A 17,288-nucleotide genomic window follows, 5' to 3' on the forward strand; every position below is an offset into this window, starting at 1 on the left:
AAGTTAACTCAAGCCTCAGCATCACAAAATGGATGCTGCCACCACAGACACAAGTCTGACCTCCTGCTGCTGGGAGTCCTTCCAGCGAGGAGAGCTTGGACAAAGGGTTTCCTGTCAGGGGCGGTGCTAGCACCATGCCAGACAGGGTTTTGTGTATCCTGGGTAGGCAGGGCTGAATAGGAAGGTGACTGCAAGTGGCACCCCGGTGCTCACTGTGCATATGCCGGCTTGAACCAGTTCCAGGGGCACACCAGCCCCTGAGCTGGGGAAAGTCCGGACAGGGGAGAGGGGTGTAACCACCCCCCTTCCTGGTCCCACCCATGGGCAGGACCTAGTTGCGTACCAGCCCCTTTCTTTAGAATAAAGGTAGGAGCGGGGACCCTTCCAAATTAGATCATCTTTGAATCCTTAAACTACTTTCTACGAAAGGAACTCAAGACTTCTTCTCAAGATTTCTCGCTTGTGACTAAGGAGTAGTCACCCTGCAGCAGCAGGCACCACCTAAGTATCTTGCGGTTTGCTGAAACGTCCTTCCTCCGGAACCAGACTGCCCAGCTCGACAAGACCCGGACTCCCTGCTCTCTCGGACCTCACCCTGCCTCTACAGCACAGCTGAGACCCGTAGGTGCGACGAGACCAGAGGACCCGGCGATCATCAGAACCAGCACGACACTGAACCAGCACGACCACCGATGGACCCTCGAGTGGGTGCACTGGGGTAAAAGAAGCCCCAACCCCAAGCAGCACGAGCACCGAAGTCCAGCCCCCCAGCATCCACCAGATCAGCGTGGGGCCCTTTTGCTCCGGGGTTGCTGCTACGTTGTCCGGTCACTTGCCCGTTGGCTAGTGACCCTCCAGACGACGTCCTACGTTTGTTTCACCGCTGGTCTAGCTCCTCTAGACTGGCCCTAGTCTCCTCCTGAAGGGGACCCTCCTGGTCTACTCAAGACGCCATTTTGTGTCACCACTTGGGCTTGCCGTAGCCAAGGCTTGTTGCCTCCGTTACCGGATCCAGCATGGCCAGCAGCCGACATCCGACGTGGGACAGCTCGCAGATCTCCAGCCTGGTCGACATCAGTGCCCTGGTCAGTGCAGCAGCAGAATCCAGTGTCACCTCTTCGCCTGGCTGAGTGACCTCGTCCGGTGCCATCCTGGTGCCCATCTAATCACTGGCTAGTGATTCAGAACTTGGTCCCCTCTGCTTACAGGTACTCTTCTTCAACTGATCCAGTCCTTGGATCAGCCCGGAACATCTTCACTGGTCGCCTGCCAGCAACTTCCACTTCAGGCTCCTGGTTCGTCAACGAGGATTCCCGACGACACTTGAACCCTATGCAGCCGCAGCCCCTGGGCTAGGTAAACCGAGTACTACGGTGCTCCAGCGTAGACCAACTCTCTACGTGTCTAGATCCACTTTCGTTTTTGACCTACCTAGTCGGGTTCGCCCGAGAACACTAACTTTTGCATTTACTAGTATCCATAGACTTTGTCCCGCATTACGCGTGAGAGTTTCCACTCTGCACACGACGTCCCTAGGCCTCCTGCTTTTAATCTAAGGGTTCAGCATTGTAGGCCCAGCGTTTCTAAAGTCTCTGAGAGCAGTACTTACCTGCTAGTAATTTCGCATTCCACTTCTGTAGTATATGGTTTTTCGTGCCCCTCGGGTATTTGTGTAAATAGTGCGACTTTCAGTAGTTCTTTAAGAGCTTTGTATTGTGCTTAGAACCCTGTCCTCAAAGAGTCCAGGGTTGTTGTGTTCTAAATAAATATCCTTTTATTTTCAATACAACTTGTGTGGTGTCCTTTCACTTGGTGTTCAAGGGGTATATGTGATGGTATAACAGCTGGGTTAATACGCCCTCTAGAGTTTAGCCTAAAGACTGCTCTTGTCCATGCTACTAGGATAGCTGGTCTATAAGGTTGACTTACAACAAATCATCAATAAGGGTTGTTTGGACTGATACATAGTGATCACTAGAATAGTGAGCACTGCATATCAGGCCAACTTCTCACAGATGCATACTGGTAAGTAGCATATTCGGTTCGAGGCATGTGGGCTGCTGAATTCATATTTTTGCATAGAATACATAGCAGTCCCTCCATTAACGGCGGCCGCCTGTGCCAGCTGCAGCAGTTTGGAAAAGTGTTTTTAGAACATCCTGCCCTACTGCTGCCTGCTGTTTGGAGTGCACATCTACACAGTAGTGTTTTGTAAACGTGTGTGTGGTAGACCATGTGGCTGCTCTACATATGTCTTCTAAAGGAATATTTCCAAGGAAAGCCATGGAGGCCCCCAACGTCCGGGTGGAGTGGGCCCGCGGGGCAATCATCAGGGTGCGCTTGGCTTTCCGATAGCAGATCTGAATACACTTAACGATCCACCTGGCTATACCAGCCTTGGAAATGGGGTTGCCTTTGTGTTGTGGCGAAAAGGCAACAAATAGTTGTTTCGTCTTCCGAAAATCTTTGGTCCTATCAATGTAGTACATCAAGGCTCTCTTGACGTCAAGTGTGTGGAGCATTCTCTCCGCAACTGACTCTGGATTTTGGAAGAACACAGGCAGTTCTATAGTCTGGTTGATATGGAACTGTGAAACCACCTTAGGAAGGAACTTAGGGTTAGTGCGAAGCACCACCCTGTTGGAATGAATCTGTATGAATGGCTCTTGGATAGTTAGTGCCTGGAGTTCACTAACTCGTCGTAGTGACGTAATTGCTACCAGGAAAGCCACTTTCCATGTTAAGAACTGAATCTCACATGAGTGCAGTGGCTCAAAAGGCGGACCCATCAGTCTGGTGAGGACCACATTTAGGTTCCATTCAGGAGATGGTGGGGTCCGCGGAGGAATGACTCGTTTGAGTCCTTACAGAAAGGCTTTGATGGCAGACACTCTGAAAAGGGAGAGATGCTGCCTGTTTTGGAGATAAGCCGCCATTGCGGATAAATGTATAAGAATGGAAGCATATGCCAGATTACATTTGTATAGATGTAACAGATAACAAATGATGTTTTGAATAGGTGCGTCCAGCGGGTTGATGTTGTGGTCTGCACAATAAATGACAAACCGCTTCCATTTCGCCGCATAGCATGCTCTGGTGGTGGGCTTCCTTGCTTCCCTGATGACCTCAGGAGCCAGATCGCGAGGTTGAGCTGTTGCGGATCTGGATGCTGGATGCTGAATGTCGCCATGGCTCTGCGTCAAAAGCCTGGGCGTGAGGTGCAGCCTTTGATGCGGTACCTCGGATAGTTCTAGAAACGTGGTGTACCATGGTTGGCGTGCCCAAGTCGGACCAACCAGGATGAGAGTCACCAAGTGTTGCTTTAGCTTGCGTGCCACCAGAGGTATTAGAGGTGCTGGGGAAAAGCGTACGCAAATCTGCCTGACCAGTTCATCCATATCGCATTGCCCTGCGACTGTGGGTGTGGGAACCTGGCGGCAAAGCTTCGGCATTTGGCGTTTTCCTTTGTGGCGAACAGGTATATCTCTGGATGACCCCACCTTTGGAAGTACTGGAGTACCGATGGATTCATCTCCCACTCGTGCATTTGGTGACTGAACCCGTTGAGCAGGTACGCCATCTGATGGTCCTTGCCCGGGAGGTGTTCCGCCATGAGGAAGATGTTCCTTTGAATGGCCCACTTCCATATGCTCTGAGCCAGATGAGACAGCTGCGGAGAGTGTGTTCCTCCCTGCTTCTGAATGTAGTACATGGCCGTCATGTTGTCCGTCCGGATCAACACAACCTTGTTGCACAGATGTACTTTGAAGGCTTTGAGTGCCGTGAAGATCGCCATCAGTTCGAGAACATGGATGTGCATCTTCCGTTGCTGTTGCGTCCATAGTCCCTGCACCGTGTAATGGAGTACATGAGCTCCCCATCCCTGGAGAGAGGCGTCCGTTGTCAGGATGATCTGTGGCACAGGCTCTTGGAACGGTCGGCCCTTGCAAAGGTTTCGTGGATTCCACCAATGCAGAGAGTTGTATGCCCGACCGCTCACCAACACTAGGTCTTTCAACTGCCCGTGAGCCTGAGTGCACTGACGTGCTAAGCACTCCTGAAGCAGGCGCATATGTAGTCTCGCACGCGGGACTATGGAAATGCAGGAGGCCATCATGCCTATCAACTGCATGAACACTCTTGCTGGAAGCGAGTGTTGAGGTCTGAATTTTTGTATCAGCGATTGAATGCTGCTGACTCACTGAATTTGGCTGTGCTGTGGCCGCCAGAGTGTTTATAGTCGTACCCAGATACTGCCGTATGTGGGCGGGCTGGAGGTGGGATTTTGGGTAATTCAGTGAGAATCCCATATCGTGCAGGAGGTGAATGGTGTGGGACATGTGGGCGGCACACTTCTGGGCTGACTTTGCCTGGATGAGCCAGTCGTCCAGATAAGGGTAGACGTGTATGTTCCGTCTCCTGAGATGCGCCGCCACTGTCGCCAGGCACTTTGTGAACACCCTGGGTGCCGTGGTGACACCGAAAGGCAAAACCTTGAACTGGTAGTGCTGGTTTTGTATGGTGAACCGGAGGTATTCCCTGTGTGAAGGGTGAAGTGGAATGTGAAAGTACGCATCCTTTAGGTCTAAAGTTGCGAGAAAATCCCCCTGACTGAGCAACGGGAGCACTTGCTGCAGGGTCAGCATATGGAAGTGCTCCGACAGGATGTAACGGTTGAGTGGCCTGAGGTCCAGGATGGGCCTGAGGGACCCGTCCTTCTTTGGTATTAAGAAGTACAGGGAGTAGACCCCTGTGCCTCTTTCTTGCATAGGAACGAGCTCTATTGCCCCTTTTTGCAGCATAACGGTGACTTCCTGCTGCAATAAGTGCAAATGCTCAGCTGACATAGGACGGTTTCTTGGGGGCATGTTGGGTGGAGTGGATGTTAACTCCAGACAATAACCGTATTGGATAAGTTTTCTGACCCACCTGTCTGTGGTGATGGACTTCCAGACGGGCAAGAACTGCTGGAGTCTCCCCCCGACCGGTGTTGTATGGTCGGGGGGCAGTGACAAGGCGTCACTGTTTGCTGGTGGCAGAGGATCTGGAGCTGTTGTTTCCACGACCTCTGCCCTTGGCGCTGTTACCACGATATCCATCTCGACTCTTGTTGGTGTATGTGGTCTGAGTGTTGCCCTTGTAGTACTGCGTGGACTGGGAGAGCTGGCCCCGGGAAACGCCTCTAGTGCTTGAGCGACGAAAAGACCCACCCCGAAACTGCTGTGACTGTAAGGCACCCATGGATTTCGCAGTCTCTGTGTCCTTTTTTATCTTTTCTAGGGTGGTGTCAACCTCCGGGTTAAACAGGTGATCTGGGTTGACTGTTTGGTTAAGGATGGTGGTTTGGATTTCTGGCTTAAATCCAGAGATTCTCAGCCAGGCATGTCGCCGTAGCATAACACTAGTGTTTATAGCTCTGGCAGCGGTATCAGCCGCGTCCAGAGCGCACTTAATTGAAGCGTTAGAGATCAGCTTCCCTTCCTGAATCAGCATCTCAGCCGCCTCCTTGTATTCATCAGGCAGGTGCTGCAACAGGGTCTCCAGTGTGTCGTAGTGTGCCCTGTCATAGCGCGCCAGAAGCGCTTGTGTGTTAGAAATGCGCCAGATGTTGGCTGCCTGTGCTGCTACCCTCTTCCCCGATGCCTCAAAGACCTTGGATTCTTTGTCTGGGGGAGGAGCATCACCCATAGTCTGAGAATTAGCCCTCTTCCGGGCATTCGAGACAACAAGGGAGTCCAGAGGCAACTGTCCTTTGATGTAGGTAGGATCAGTATGCGCTGACTTGTATTTCTTCTCAATCCTAGGGTTTATCACCCTCGCCCTGGTAGGCTCTTTAAAGATCTCAGCAGCATGCTTTAAAACACCTTTCAGCATAGGCAGAGTCTTAACAGTTTTTTCTGAGACTGAGAAGGTATCAAAAAGGAAATCGACATCCACAGGGTCAGCATGGAGCTGGACGTTGTGATTGTTAGCTGCCCGCTCAATGAGGGCATTGAAAGCTGCAGAGTCTTCTGTAGGGGACGTTTTTGCAGAATAAAGCTGAGGGTCTTGTCCTGATTGAGGATCCCCAGGGTCACCACCAGCTGCCCAGGGTTCATTAGTATCCTCAGGGTCTGTATAGACAGGATAACTGTACTCATCCTCATCATCCCCCTCTCCAGCGTCCACATCCGAGTAAGTGGGCGAAACATTATGAGTCTGTGGGGAAAGTGGTTCCACCAAGACGGGAGTGCAAGCAGAGTCCTTTTTCTTGAGAGGGATCTTGTAAGACTCCATTGGGCGTTCTGGGGCGATTTTCCGCTTGTAGAGGGAAAGCTTGCCCGTTTCGGCATCGATGAAGTGCTCCTGATGCTCGTCCCCTAAAGGTCGTCGAGGTCGCGGGCCGGGGACCACCGCTGACGCTATCGGCGCCGAGGAGACCTTTTCGGGCACGCCGGCGACTGCCTTAGGAGCGAAAGCCTTCGGCGCCGTCTTCGGCGGCAACGTGAAATGGATGGGCGTGGACGCCTTAAATGGTTTCTCCACCGGTTTCGTAGGCGGAGGATCCTTCGGACCGACTGACGCGGTGCTGTCCCTGATGCGCTGCAGGGAGTCCGTCACCTTCTTGGTGAACGCGCCGGATGGGCGCGCCGGTTCAATGGAATCCCTCGAGGTCACACCTGGAGTCGACTCTCGGGGCGCGGTGCCCTTGGCCTTGTCCTGCTGACGTGGAGTCGCGAGAACCTTCGGGTCATCCAGCCGCTTCTTCGGGTCACCGAGAGCTTTCTTCGGGTCGCCGACAGCCTTCTTCGGGTCGCTGAGGCTTTTGCCGGCGTCGACCGTCTTCGGCGCCGACGCGCTCGGCTCGACCACCTTGACTTTAGTCTTCGGCGCGGCAGACTTAGTCTCGACGCCCTTGACTTGAGCCTTCGGCTCGACAGCCACCTTCGGCGCCGAGGTCACCGAGGCCTTGGAGCCGACCAAAGCGATGCGCACTTTGTTTCGAGGACGGCACCTGCGCAGTATCTGGAGTCGAGACCGTAGGTTTCGCTCTCGGTTTCGTTTTGACAGGGAGTGGCTCGACAGCAATGTCCGTGGCCGAGCCCGAAGGCGGGCCGTAGAACCCATAGTGAGATCTTGGGGAAGGCCCGAAGGCGATCCCTTGACCTGAGCCTTATAAATTGGCACGGCCCCAGAGTCAGTTAGAGGAAGCTCCTCATTCGAGCTATCCTCCATGGCCCGAGGGCCGCGTCGTCGTCTCCTACCTCGTCGACGACTTCTTCGGCCTCGAACATCTCAGCATCCGCGTCGTAGTCGACGTCCGACGCGGGGTTCGACACAGAAATGTCCTGGATAGATTGGTCCTCGACATCCCCTGCATCGAAGATGTCCACAGGCGCCGGTGCAGCATGCTGGGCCTCCTGGCGCGCAGCTCGTCGAAGCTTAAGCGTCTTCTTTGTCCTGAAGCGTGAACAAGCCGTACACTTGTCTTCATCGTGGTCCGGCGACAGACACTTGTTGCACACCGGGTGGACGTCGATGTGGGGATACTTCGAGTTGCAGACGGGACATCTCTTGAATGGACTTCGTTCCATGATGGACGGTCGATAGGTCTGGAGCGTCGACTGGGCCTTCCGCGCCGAGAGCACGCGGGTGTAGAGAATCCGGCTCGGAACCGAGCTGGAAGAAGTAAGACCGAACGCAAGACAATACCGATGTATTAGAGTAAAGTCCTTTTGGTCTCAAGAAAGTTTACTATCGATTCCGACAAGAGGGAATTCAAAGACATCCGAACCCAATGGAGGAAAAAAACAATCTGAGGATGGAGTCGATGCCCATGCGCACTGTAGTCCAGGGGAGGAGCCACCTATCTCGTGATACTTCGAAGACTCTTCTAGGACAACAATGTGCAATCATCCGGACCCAACACTAGGCGGCGATCTATGCACAGATATGAATTCAGCATCCCACATGCCTCGAACCAGCTTCCACTCCGGATATATGGGAATACCTGGATGATATAGGGCTAGCATGGCTATCTGATACTCATACAAAATATTTCTGCCTTCCTATTTCTAAGGAGGAAATAGATGCTTTCAATTCTCTCCCCAATAATAAAGCTCCTGTACTCGATGGACTCCCGGGAGAATTCTACAAAGAATACCGGGATATACTAGTGCCACACTTTGCAGAAATGCTGGAAGAAGCATATGAGGAAGGCACATTACCGACCACACTCAATGAAGCACTACTGATAGCACTGCTGAAGGCAGGTAAAGATCCCCAAGTATGCGATTCCTACAGGCCTTTAGCTCTAATTAATATCGACGTGAAGATTTTAGCAAAAATAATAGCGAATAGAATACAACCACCTTTATGTAATTTAATACTACCGGACCAAGCAGGCTTTATGCCAACGCGGTCTACCACTCACAATCTTTGCACCATTTTCTCGCTCTACCACCAACTAGACCCGGAAGTGCCAGCGGCTACAGCCCTGTTGGACACCGCTAAGGTGTTTGAATCCGTGGAATGGAGCTTTACGTTTGTAACTTTGCGCAAGATGGGGTTCCCCGAACCCTTTTTAAAATGGATCTCCTTATTGTATACGGCGCCCAGGGCACGAGTTCGGATAAATGGCTTAACATCTGATCCTGTAATAATTACACATGGTACGAGACAAGGATGCCCACTGTCACCAATGCTCTTTGCCTTGCAACTTGAGCCACTGGCCTGTAAAATTCATCAGAAACATTCCACCAAGGCGTTACAATTTAGCCTCCGACGATTGGCATTTTGCTATACGCAGATGACATGGTCCTATACACCAAGTATCCGGACAAGAACCTAAATCCACTCAGAGAATATGTTCAATACGAACGCTATGCCGGTCTCCGCATCAAATGGGATAAATCGGTTGTGGTCCCACTTACAAGAGTCACAAGGGAACCAGAGCTAGACTTTCTCCTGAACTGGTGCACAAATCCGGTTAAATACTTGGGGATCTGGATACACAGGGACCCCGAGATAGTCGTCAGGGAAAATTATGGAAAGGCGATGACCAGATTGGAAGATCAAGTAGATAGGTGGATAAAAATGCCCTTTTCAATGGCTGACAGGATAGCCCTTCAGAAAATGATAATATTGCCAGATTGACTGGCAAACAGGCTAGAGTAAGCTGGAGAGTCCTTACACAACCATATCCCCTGGGTGGTTTTGGGGCACCAGACTTTCAATTATATTATCTTTGTGCGCAGGCTCAACACGCACACTACTGGACGAGGCCCCACGCCTACATATCACATATCTCGGTAGAAAGAGATAGCGTTTCCCCTATGCCCTTGACGGCGTTGCTAGCCGACCCAATACGCTACATACCAAAAAAAAAACGATACACACCCACAAGGGCACCACGAGAGCGTGGCGTGTGCAGAGCAAATAAATTACCGATATATGCGCGTGCACCGCCCACGGCTAAGCACCCCCACCTCACAGTCACACAAGAACAAAATATGCAGCTATTACTTGAGGAAATGGGAATACACACCCTGGGTCAAGTGTTTCCTCATAAAACATTTATTAAGGGCAGATCCTTCCTTATGCGCACATCAGACTCCAATGAAAAATGTTGAGTACCTACGGCTACGCATGGCTATGAGGACACTATATAATACATTTCCAGCTGAATCCGAGCAACTGTCTACGTTACAAGTATTGTCAACGGTCCCCAATTGCAAGAATTTAGTAACACGATTATACCCAGCAGCCCAAGGTGAACAGGCAGACAAGCCTGTAGCAGCGCAGAGCAGATGGGAGAGGCCATTGGCCATCTCAATTTATGAACAAGATTGGCAATACCGTTGTACGCAACTTACACTTCTCACATTCAATTGCAATCTACGCATTATACATTTTAAGTTCATTCACCAACTATATTACACTCCAGTAAAATTGCACAAATTGGGCCTTAGGACACAGACTCCTGTCTTAGATGCAATGCAGCAGGCGCAGATTTCTTGCACGTGGCATGGTCTTGCCCAGGTCTACGGACCTGCTGGGATACAGTCACTACCGCGCTAACTAGCATGCTATCGGAACACATTCCAAATACCCCTCTGACGTGCATATTGTGAGCCAAAAAACTCATACGCTAGGCACAGGAAATTCTTAGCTGTAGCAATACTTCTTGTGAAAAAACGAGTAGCGATAAGGTGGGGGAGCAAAAGACCATCCAGACTTAAAGACTGGATAAAAGACATGACCTATTGCAAAGAAACACTAGAGACCTATGCTGAAGACATGCCAATGGCTTCAAGACCCAGAGACTTCTGGGAACCACTCATGCAATCCTTACAGGAAACTACAGGATAAGAGACATGACCTAATGCTGATTAATGCCATAGAGATACCGTGTTTGAAAGAGAGAAGAATGCCAAGCATCGGATGGAATGCGGGGCCAATAGAGGAGCCGCTGCAGGGTCTTTAATGGTAATACAAACAAAACTATTGCTGTTAGACGATATTGAGGCGCAAATAATAAACTGCCTGTATGTAACTTATAATATAACTACTAAGTGTCAATTGAATTTACAAGCTTGCTGTATGTATTTTAACAAATGCTATGTAGTTGCTGGTCGGAAGGAAAAATAAAATACTAAAAAAAAAATATGTAAGAACATTCAAGTCCCACTGTGGCATTACGAAAGAAATAGGAAGGAAAAGATGAGTAATGCCTTTGAGAAATCTATTTACAACAGGGGACTTGAAAAGAGAGGGCTGATCAGGGAACCTGAGAAAGTCCGAAATAGCAGAAAGATAGGCCTTGATTGTGGCCAGAGCAGAGCCCTGCTGTGCCAGAGAAAGAAGGAACAGAATTTCTGAAAGAGGGGCAGAAAGGGGATCCACAGCCTTTGCTGTGCACAATGCCACAAATTTGTTCCACCTGCAGGCGTAAACCAACTTAGTGGAGGGACCCCTGGCTGCAAGAATGACATCACAGACTTCAGGAGGCAAGTCAAAAGGAATCAACTGCCACTGGTCAATCACCACGCAAAGAGGTGGAGACTGGACAGGTTCGGGTGGAAGACCATCCCCTGCTGCGACAGAAGATCCTCCCGAAGAGGCAGTTGGATCAGGGGGTCGATCGTCATACTGAAAAACTCGGGATACCAAACTCTTCGAGCCCAGTCCGGCGCCACAAGAATGACTTGGGCCCGGTTGCGCCCGATCTTCTTCAGCACTCTGGGCAGAAAGGCGTACAACAGACTACAACCTTACTAGCGACGAAAATCGTCACCTAGAGACTGCCGCTTTAGAAATTCCAACTCGTAAAATTGCTGACATTGTGCGTTTTCTTCGGTGGCGAATAGATCTAACCAAGGCTCTAACCAATGTCGAAAGAGAACTTGTGCCACGCCAGAGTGAAGACGCCATTCGTGATCCATCATGCACCTGTGGCTGAGTTGGTACAACCTGGAGTTCAATGAAAGTGGCAGGTGTTGAACCACCAGGGAAATGCCCTGCTGTTCCAGCCATGTCCAGAGGCGCAGATGATCCTGACGTTCCCCGCTTCCGGCGATCCAGATTGGGCGGTCAATCTTTTTCGGTCAAAGCCGCTGCCCTCTGGAATTCCCTCCTATTCACTCTCAGGGACACCAGAGACCTTGGTTACTTTAAGAAGCTCCTTAAGACCCATCTTTTTAACATAGCCTATTAAAGTTGTTTTGTTCTGCTGTTCAGCTCTCGACTTCTCTGTGGTTATGTTTCGCGCCAGGATACTCTTGAGTAATTGTGCGCGCAATAAATATCCATATAACATAACATAACATAACTTAGGGTCCACGACCCCACCCCGCCCTGTTTGTTGCAGTACAACATGGCGATGTTGTTGTCTGTGAACACCTGCACCACTTTTCCTTTGACAGAGGGAAGGAAAGCCTTCAGTGCAAGCCAGATCGCCCGAAGCTCCAGAAGGTTGATATGGAGCCTGGACTCCACTGGAGACCAGAGGCCTCTGATCACCGCCTCTCCCATGTAGCCGCCCCATCCCAGGAGGGACGCATCAGTCACTAATGGGTGCTCCGGTTGGGGAAGGTATCTGCCGTGGACCCAATGTCGGTTAATGAGCCACCACTGCAGCTGCTGTGAAGTGCCCTCCGAGATCTGGACGTTATCTGACAGGTTTCCCTGATGCTGCGCCCACTGGTTGCAGGTGGAAAACGACAGTCTGGGGCAAGCCCGCCTTCAACAGCCAGTCGTCGAGATATGGGAAGACTGGAACTCCTGATCTGCGCAGATGAGCTTCAATCACTACCATCACTTTAATGCACACCTGAGGGGTGCTGGTAAGGCCGAAGGGGAGCAAGTTAAACTGAAAGTGCATGTGGCCTACAGTGAACCGTAGGTAATGCCTGTGGGCCGGAAAGATGGGGATGTGGAAATAGGCGTCCTGCAAGCCCAACACTACCATCCAGTCTCGAGGGCAGACCAGACCTGAGCCAAATTCAACATTTTGATCTCCTCCTTCCGGAGGAAGCGATTGACGTTCCTGACATCCAAGATACAACACAGGCCTTTGTCCTTCTTGGGCACCAGAAAGTAGTGGGAATAGCAGCCACGATCTACTTATGGGGCAGGAACTCACTCAATAGCGCCCTTGGCCAAGAGAGTCATAACTTCCTGATGGAGAAGGACCAAGTCATCAACCGACATGCGATTAAGTTGAGGTGGCATGGATGGAGGGGTAGTCTCAAAAGGGAGGGAGTAGCCCATTTGTAGTGTAGTTCCTAGTTTCCCACTAGGCCCTGCGCATTGGAATAACAAACAGTAGTATCGACGTGGAACTGCGGATATTTCAGGCCTCCACTGACTATGCTAAACTTAATTGGGTGTGTTACCAACTAGCTCAGAGGTCACTGGAAACTTTCTTCTCTGCATAGGAAGTGATCAGCTTCCTTGGCACAGACAAGAAGGGATTCAGTTTTCCAACAACCGTGCAACATGACAACTTTGCTCCTCAGATCAAGAGTCAATCTCTAGGGTCGTGTGAAACAATAGACAGGTATTTCACTCAGTCAGTTTAGTGCAGTTTACTTTCACGAGATGTAGAGAATAGAGAGACGGGCGTTTGTTAATAAAGGGTTAACATTTATTGAACAGTCTTTCTTCTCGTACAAGAGAAATGTATTGCCACAATTGCAAGACTTGTTATGATAAAAAGTACGTACAGTAAGATAAGGATTGCGAAATAGAACTGTAAAAGCATTGATATGGTTTCTTAGCCATACAATGGTTTAAAAGTAATAAAACATATATACAGTCATATATACATTAGGCTAAAATACTCAACTGGTGATTCTAACTAAGCCTACCCCAGTGTGCCAGACCTAAGCCTAACACGTGGAAGGGGAGTAAGTAAGTAGCTTTAAGTTAAGTTGGTTTTGCCAAGGTTTGTTTCAAGAATTCTCATCTAAGGGTTTAGTCAACACCATACCTCTGAATAGAATGATGGAAGTCTGGTATTTCCTTCAGGGGGCACTCAATATCCCAGTCACCCGCGAGGGCAGACCGGAAACGCTGGAGCTGGATTTCTCTGCAGGAGAAAGGCAGCGGCTCTTCTTCAGCGCGTCGGGAGGAGGCGGGGGACAGCGTCCGAGGCAGCTGGAATCTGCTGGGCTTCTTTCGCAGAGGGACGGCTGTTCAGCTCCTAAGCGTACTGCACCATCGTTCGCACTTTAGCAGCGATAATGGTATCAGTAGCTTCACCACCAAGGGACAACAGCAGCGTACTGCCTGCAGCAGCAATGGGATGCACAACAGGGTGCACGGCAGCTTACGACAGCACGACAGCTTTCAGCTCACATTGCCTAAGGCAACGTTGGTAATATTTATACCCGACAGGTGCCGGGTTTGACGCAAGTTTGCTGGACATAAGACGTCAATTAAAGATGTCACTAGGAAGTGATAGTTATCAGTTGCTCATCAGAGTTCCATTACTAATCAAAACACAGCAAGCGGGGATTTCCAGGTTTGCTGAGTTTTTATCTTGTTGAAGAACTCGGAGTGTTAATCTAGGAATATCAGATAGTGACTTCTGCTCTGTCATTGCACTAATTGGTTGCAAAGGAAGTGGCAGAGAACTATGCTGGAATGTGGCTCTGTTCGTGTGAGGCCAGAGATGACTTTCTGAAAATCGCACTCGAACGGTTATGCCAATATAGGGAATAAATGGATTTATAGCCGAATAAGGGCATAAGGTCGCAGTATCGATCAGGAACCTAGATAAACACGCAACACCCACTCCACGTTTTCATGTCCATCAAATTACTAAAACTAGAGCAATTAGATGCATGTGTAACATTGCCCACCCCAAAATACATAAATGCATTCGAAATAGGCGTATATTGTAATACGTGAAATTTAGGTACTGTACGTTTTTTGAAGCATGGAAATCATTCAAAAATTATTGCATATGAAAGCAATGAACGATTATGCAAAAGAATTACACATGAAGTATCTCTGACAGAAGAAGGGCGAGATAAATCATCACATAAAAATGCATTGTAATACAATGTGCTAGAGGCTGATGTAATGTTATGTCTCTAGATGTGATTTTAGAAATAGAAGTTTGAAGCTTCTGTTCTCTAAGAATAGTTTTTACCTTAAGCAAAGAATTGTTCGTGCCAAAAAAGGTCAATATTAAAAAATGTCCAATTCAAAAGAATTAATGCTTGAACGGGGAAATCGAGTTCCAAAGCTTTTAGCAGTTTTTGTTGATCAAAACTGAAGGCCGAATTCAGAGTTCATGGGAACGCTGTGTGTCGGAAAGCTTCTCCAAAGTTATTGTTTCTGTACGGGTGAGAACATCGTATCAGACAGGCTCTCAAAGAATTGGTCTACAAAATCAGGTGACAGTTCAACCAAATTCGATAGTGCTGTAACTTGGCAGGTGTGAGAATGATTGCTGTCATCATAGTCGGGAGCAGCAATGCTCACAGATGGTCGTACCTGGGTGATGTTGCTTTTGTCACTCGCTCCACTGTTACCACCTAGTCGTAGTACAGGAGTCTCAACGAATGCCGTCATCAGGATTGGTAGCCGCTGGGGACAACACAATGCGTGAGCCGTTATTGGACTGAGCAAAGTATCGACGTCCATTGGTATTGCTGATGGAAGTGAAAGACAGATGTCCAACACGCACTCATCTCCGCAAAGCATACATCGTAGTACCGGTAAGATCCAGTTCTGCCATATAGGTCTGAATGAAAGGAACCAGGTCATGTTTAGATCTCTCAGCCTGGCCAATCCGAGGATGTTAGTTATCCTGTCCCGGTAGCGTATTGCTAGGATTGTCTCTTCCATTCCCATGGGAGCTATGTCTGAGTTTCGGCTTGCCATAACGAAGCAGGAGGGTCAAAAATAAAATCCCTGTGACGAGTCCCAAAAATAATGGTATGCCGCCAAAAACAGAGTGTACAAAATTAGGAACGATTCCCAAAATTGCCTGAAAAGGTGTTAGCAGTCCCGTAAAGACTGTCTTAAATATGCCTGGGATGCTTGTTGCACTAGACATGTTAAGGAGTTGGCTCAACATTTCTACGAAATGCACGGGGCAATTTGTTGATAAAAGGTCATGAACTTCAGTAGCTGTCCTTGCAACTAGAAGATCATACGTCTCTTTTGATGACGTTATAGGCACTGTTGTCTGTGAAAGTACAGATTTCATTTTGCTTAATGTATCAATTCGTATAGAATAGAGATTCAGACGAGGCCAGATGGGAGTCACTGTGTCTGCAGGCCCACTCGGGAACAATGCTTGCATACAGCATTTGACCATGGATGTTACTCTTACTAGATAACTTTTCCCTGGCACGAGGCCACAACATCTGTGATCCGTTCTAAGAATGTAACTCCCGTTTGCGAGTTGCATAAAGAAGGGCTCTATCTGAGTTGCAGGTGTGACTAGCTGGTGGCATGAAAGGTTGTTAGAATTTCCATCACATGCTCCGTGTAAATTAATACCCTGACACAAAAGTATACCGCTTAGTGAATGTTTACAATTTTCACCACTAAAATATATTTTTGTTGCGGTCACTATAGCAAGAATGTGTGTATGGTAATTTCCATTCAGATTTTACATATCCTTTACCCAATTGTTCATACTGGCCAGCAGGTATGTACTCAAGGCACTTTTTAAATCGGAAAGTTGTTATCGGAATTGTGATAATCCTGTGTATTATCCATTCAATGAAAGGACTCTCTGACATTGTCAATGGTAATCTCTCAAGTTTTTCGATGCTCAGGATTGTATAGTCTGCTCCTTTCTGTGCCAAACTGATCTGTTTATCAGTAAGGTTGAAAATGGAAAATAATGACGTTGTGTTGATTAAATGCCAAGGCACATAGCCTGAACGAAGATTTTGCAGCGTCCAGCCTAATTCTATAATAGAACGTAATTGCGACTGGCCATGTTGTAACATTAGCAAGTCTCTGTCTATCACATCAAAGGCAGATGATACAATATTGTCCAACGAATATATTCTGGAAGACAGAGTCATTAACCCATTGTCTACTACAGAAAGTGATTTCTCCAAATTAATACGATCAATTTCTCGTATTTTTTCATCAGTTTCAATTTGCTTTACTTTCCAAGCCTCGTTGTAAGCAGCATAGATACTGGTCGCTATGAAACGCTTTTGACGCTGTTTGCGTGGTCCAAGAATGAAATTGCGCAAATCAGCACCATCTTTTAGTAAAGACAAGTGTTGCTTAATTTCAGCCAGTGTGGATGTTGTTAGCCATTCAAGGCAGAGTTTCCCTACACTGTATGTTGTTATAATCCCTGGATGTTGTCTCTGGGAATATCTCGAGTCTAATCTGGTCATTTTTAACCCCTGTGTTTTATTCAGGAATCTATCTTGACAGCTGTTTGTGTCAGTAGGCCAGATTAGCCACTTTTTCCAATCAGGATGTGTTCTGTTGAAATGTAAAATTTGTGACATGTCTAACTCAATATCTGCAGTTGTATTCTCAGGTATTGGCTTTGGTATAGACGGTGTTTTAAGGTCTTTGATCTTAGCTAGGCCAAGACAAGATGTTTGGTGTATTGTGTCATTTAAAAACAACATTTGTTCTGGTATCATGCAGGTTCTAAATAGTGCTTCAATGCCTTGCACCTGCCAATCTTTTGTACCCCAAATTGTTTTCGTTTCAATATTATTTTTCCAATAATCAAAACCAAATGTCATCATTTTGTCATAAAATGCTTCTGAATATATCAATTTAGAATTTGTCAGCATTGTTTTCATTCC

At 48.4% G+C, this 17,288-nt stretch overlaps 2 protein-coding genes across 3 annotated transcripts in view; one reads left to right on the forward strand and one right to left on the reverse strand.

Moving 5' to 3' along the window:
• The window catches only part of TNPO3 (transportin 3), a 1,270,791-nt gene that overhangs the window by 203,204 nt on the left and 1,050,299 nt on the right, over positions 1-17,288 (reverse strand). The gene's annotated exons all lie outside the window — the stretch shown is intronic.
• The window catches only part of LOC147750966 (uncharacterized), a 36,537-nt gene that overhangs the window by 5,017 nt on the left and 14,232 nt on the right, over positions 1-17,288 (forward strand). The window contains exon 2 of the mRNA XM_086953613.1: positions 8,060-8,252. Within this exon, the coding sequence (XP_086809739.1) occupies positions 8,060-8,252 (193 nt within the window). The remainder of the gene's footprint in view (positions 1-8,059; positions 8,253-17,288) is intronic.

Source organism: Lissotriton vulgaris, chromosome 1_1 (genome assembly GCF_964263255.1).
Source record: "Lissotriton vulgaris chromosome 1_1, aLisVul1.2, whole genome shotgun sequence".
Taxonomy (NCBI): Eukaryota; Metazoa; Chordata; class Amphibia; order Caudata; family Salamandridae; genus Lissotriton; species Lissotriton vulgaris.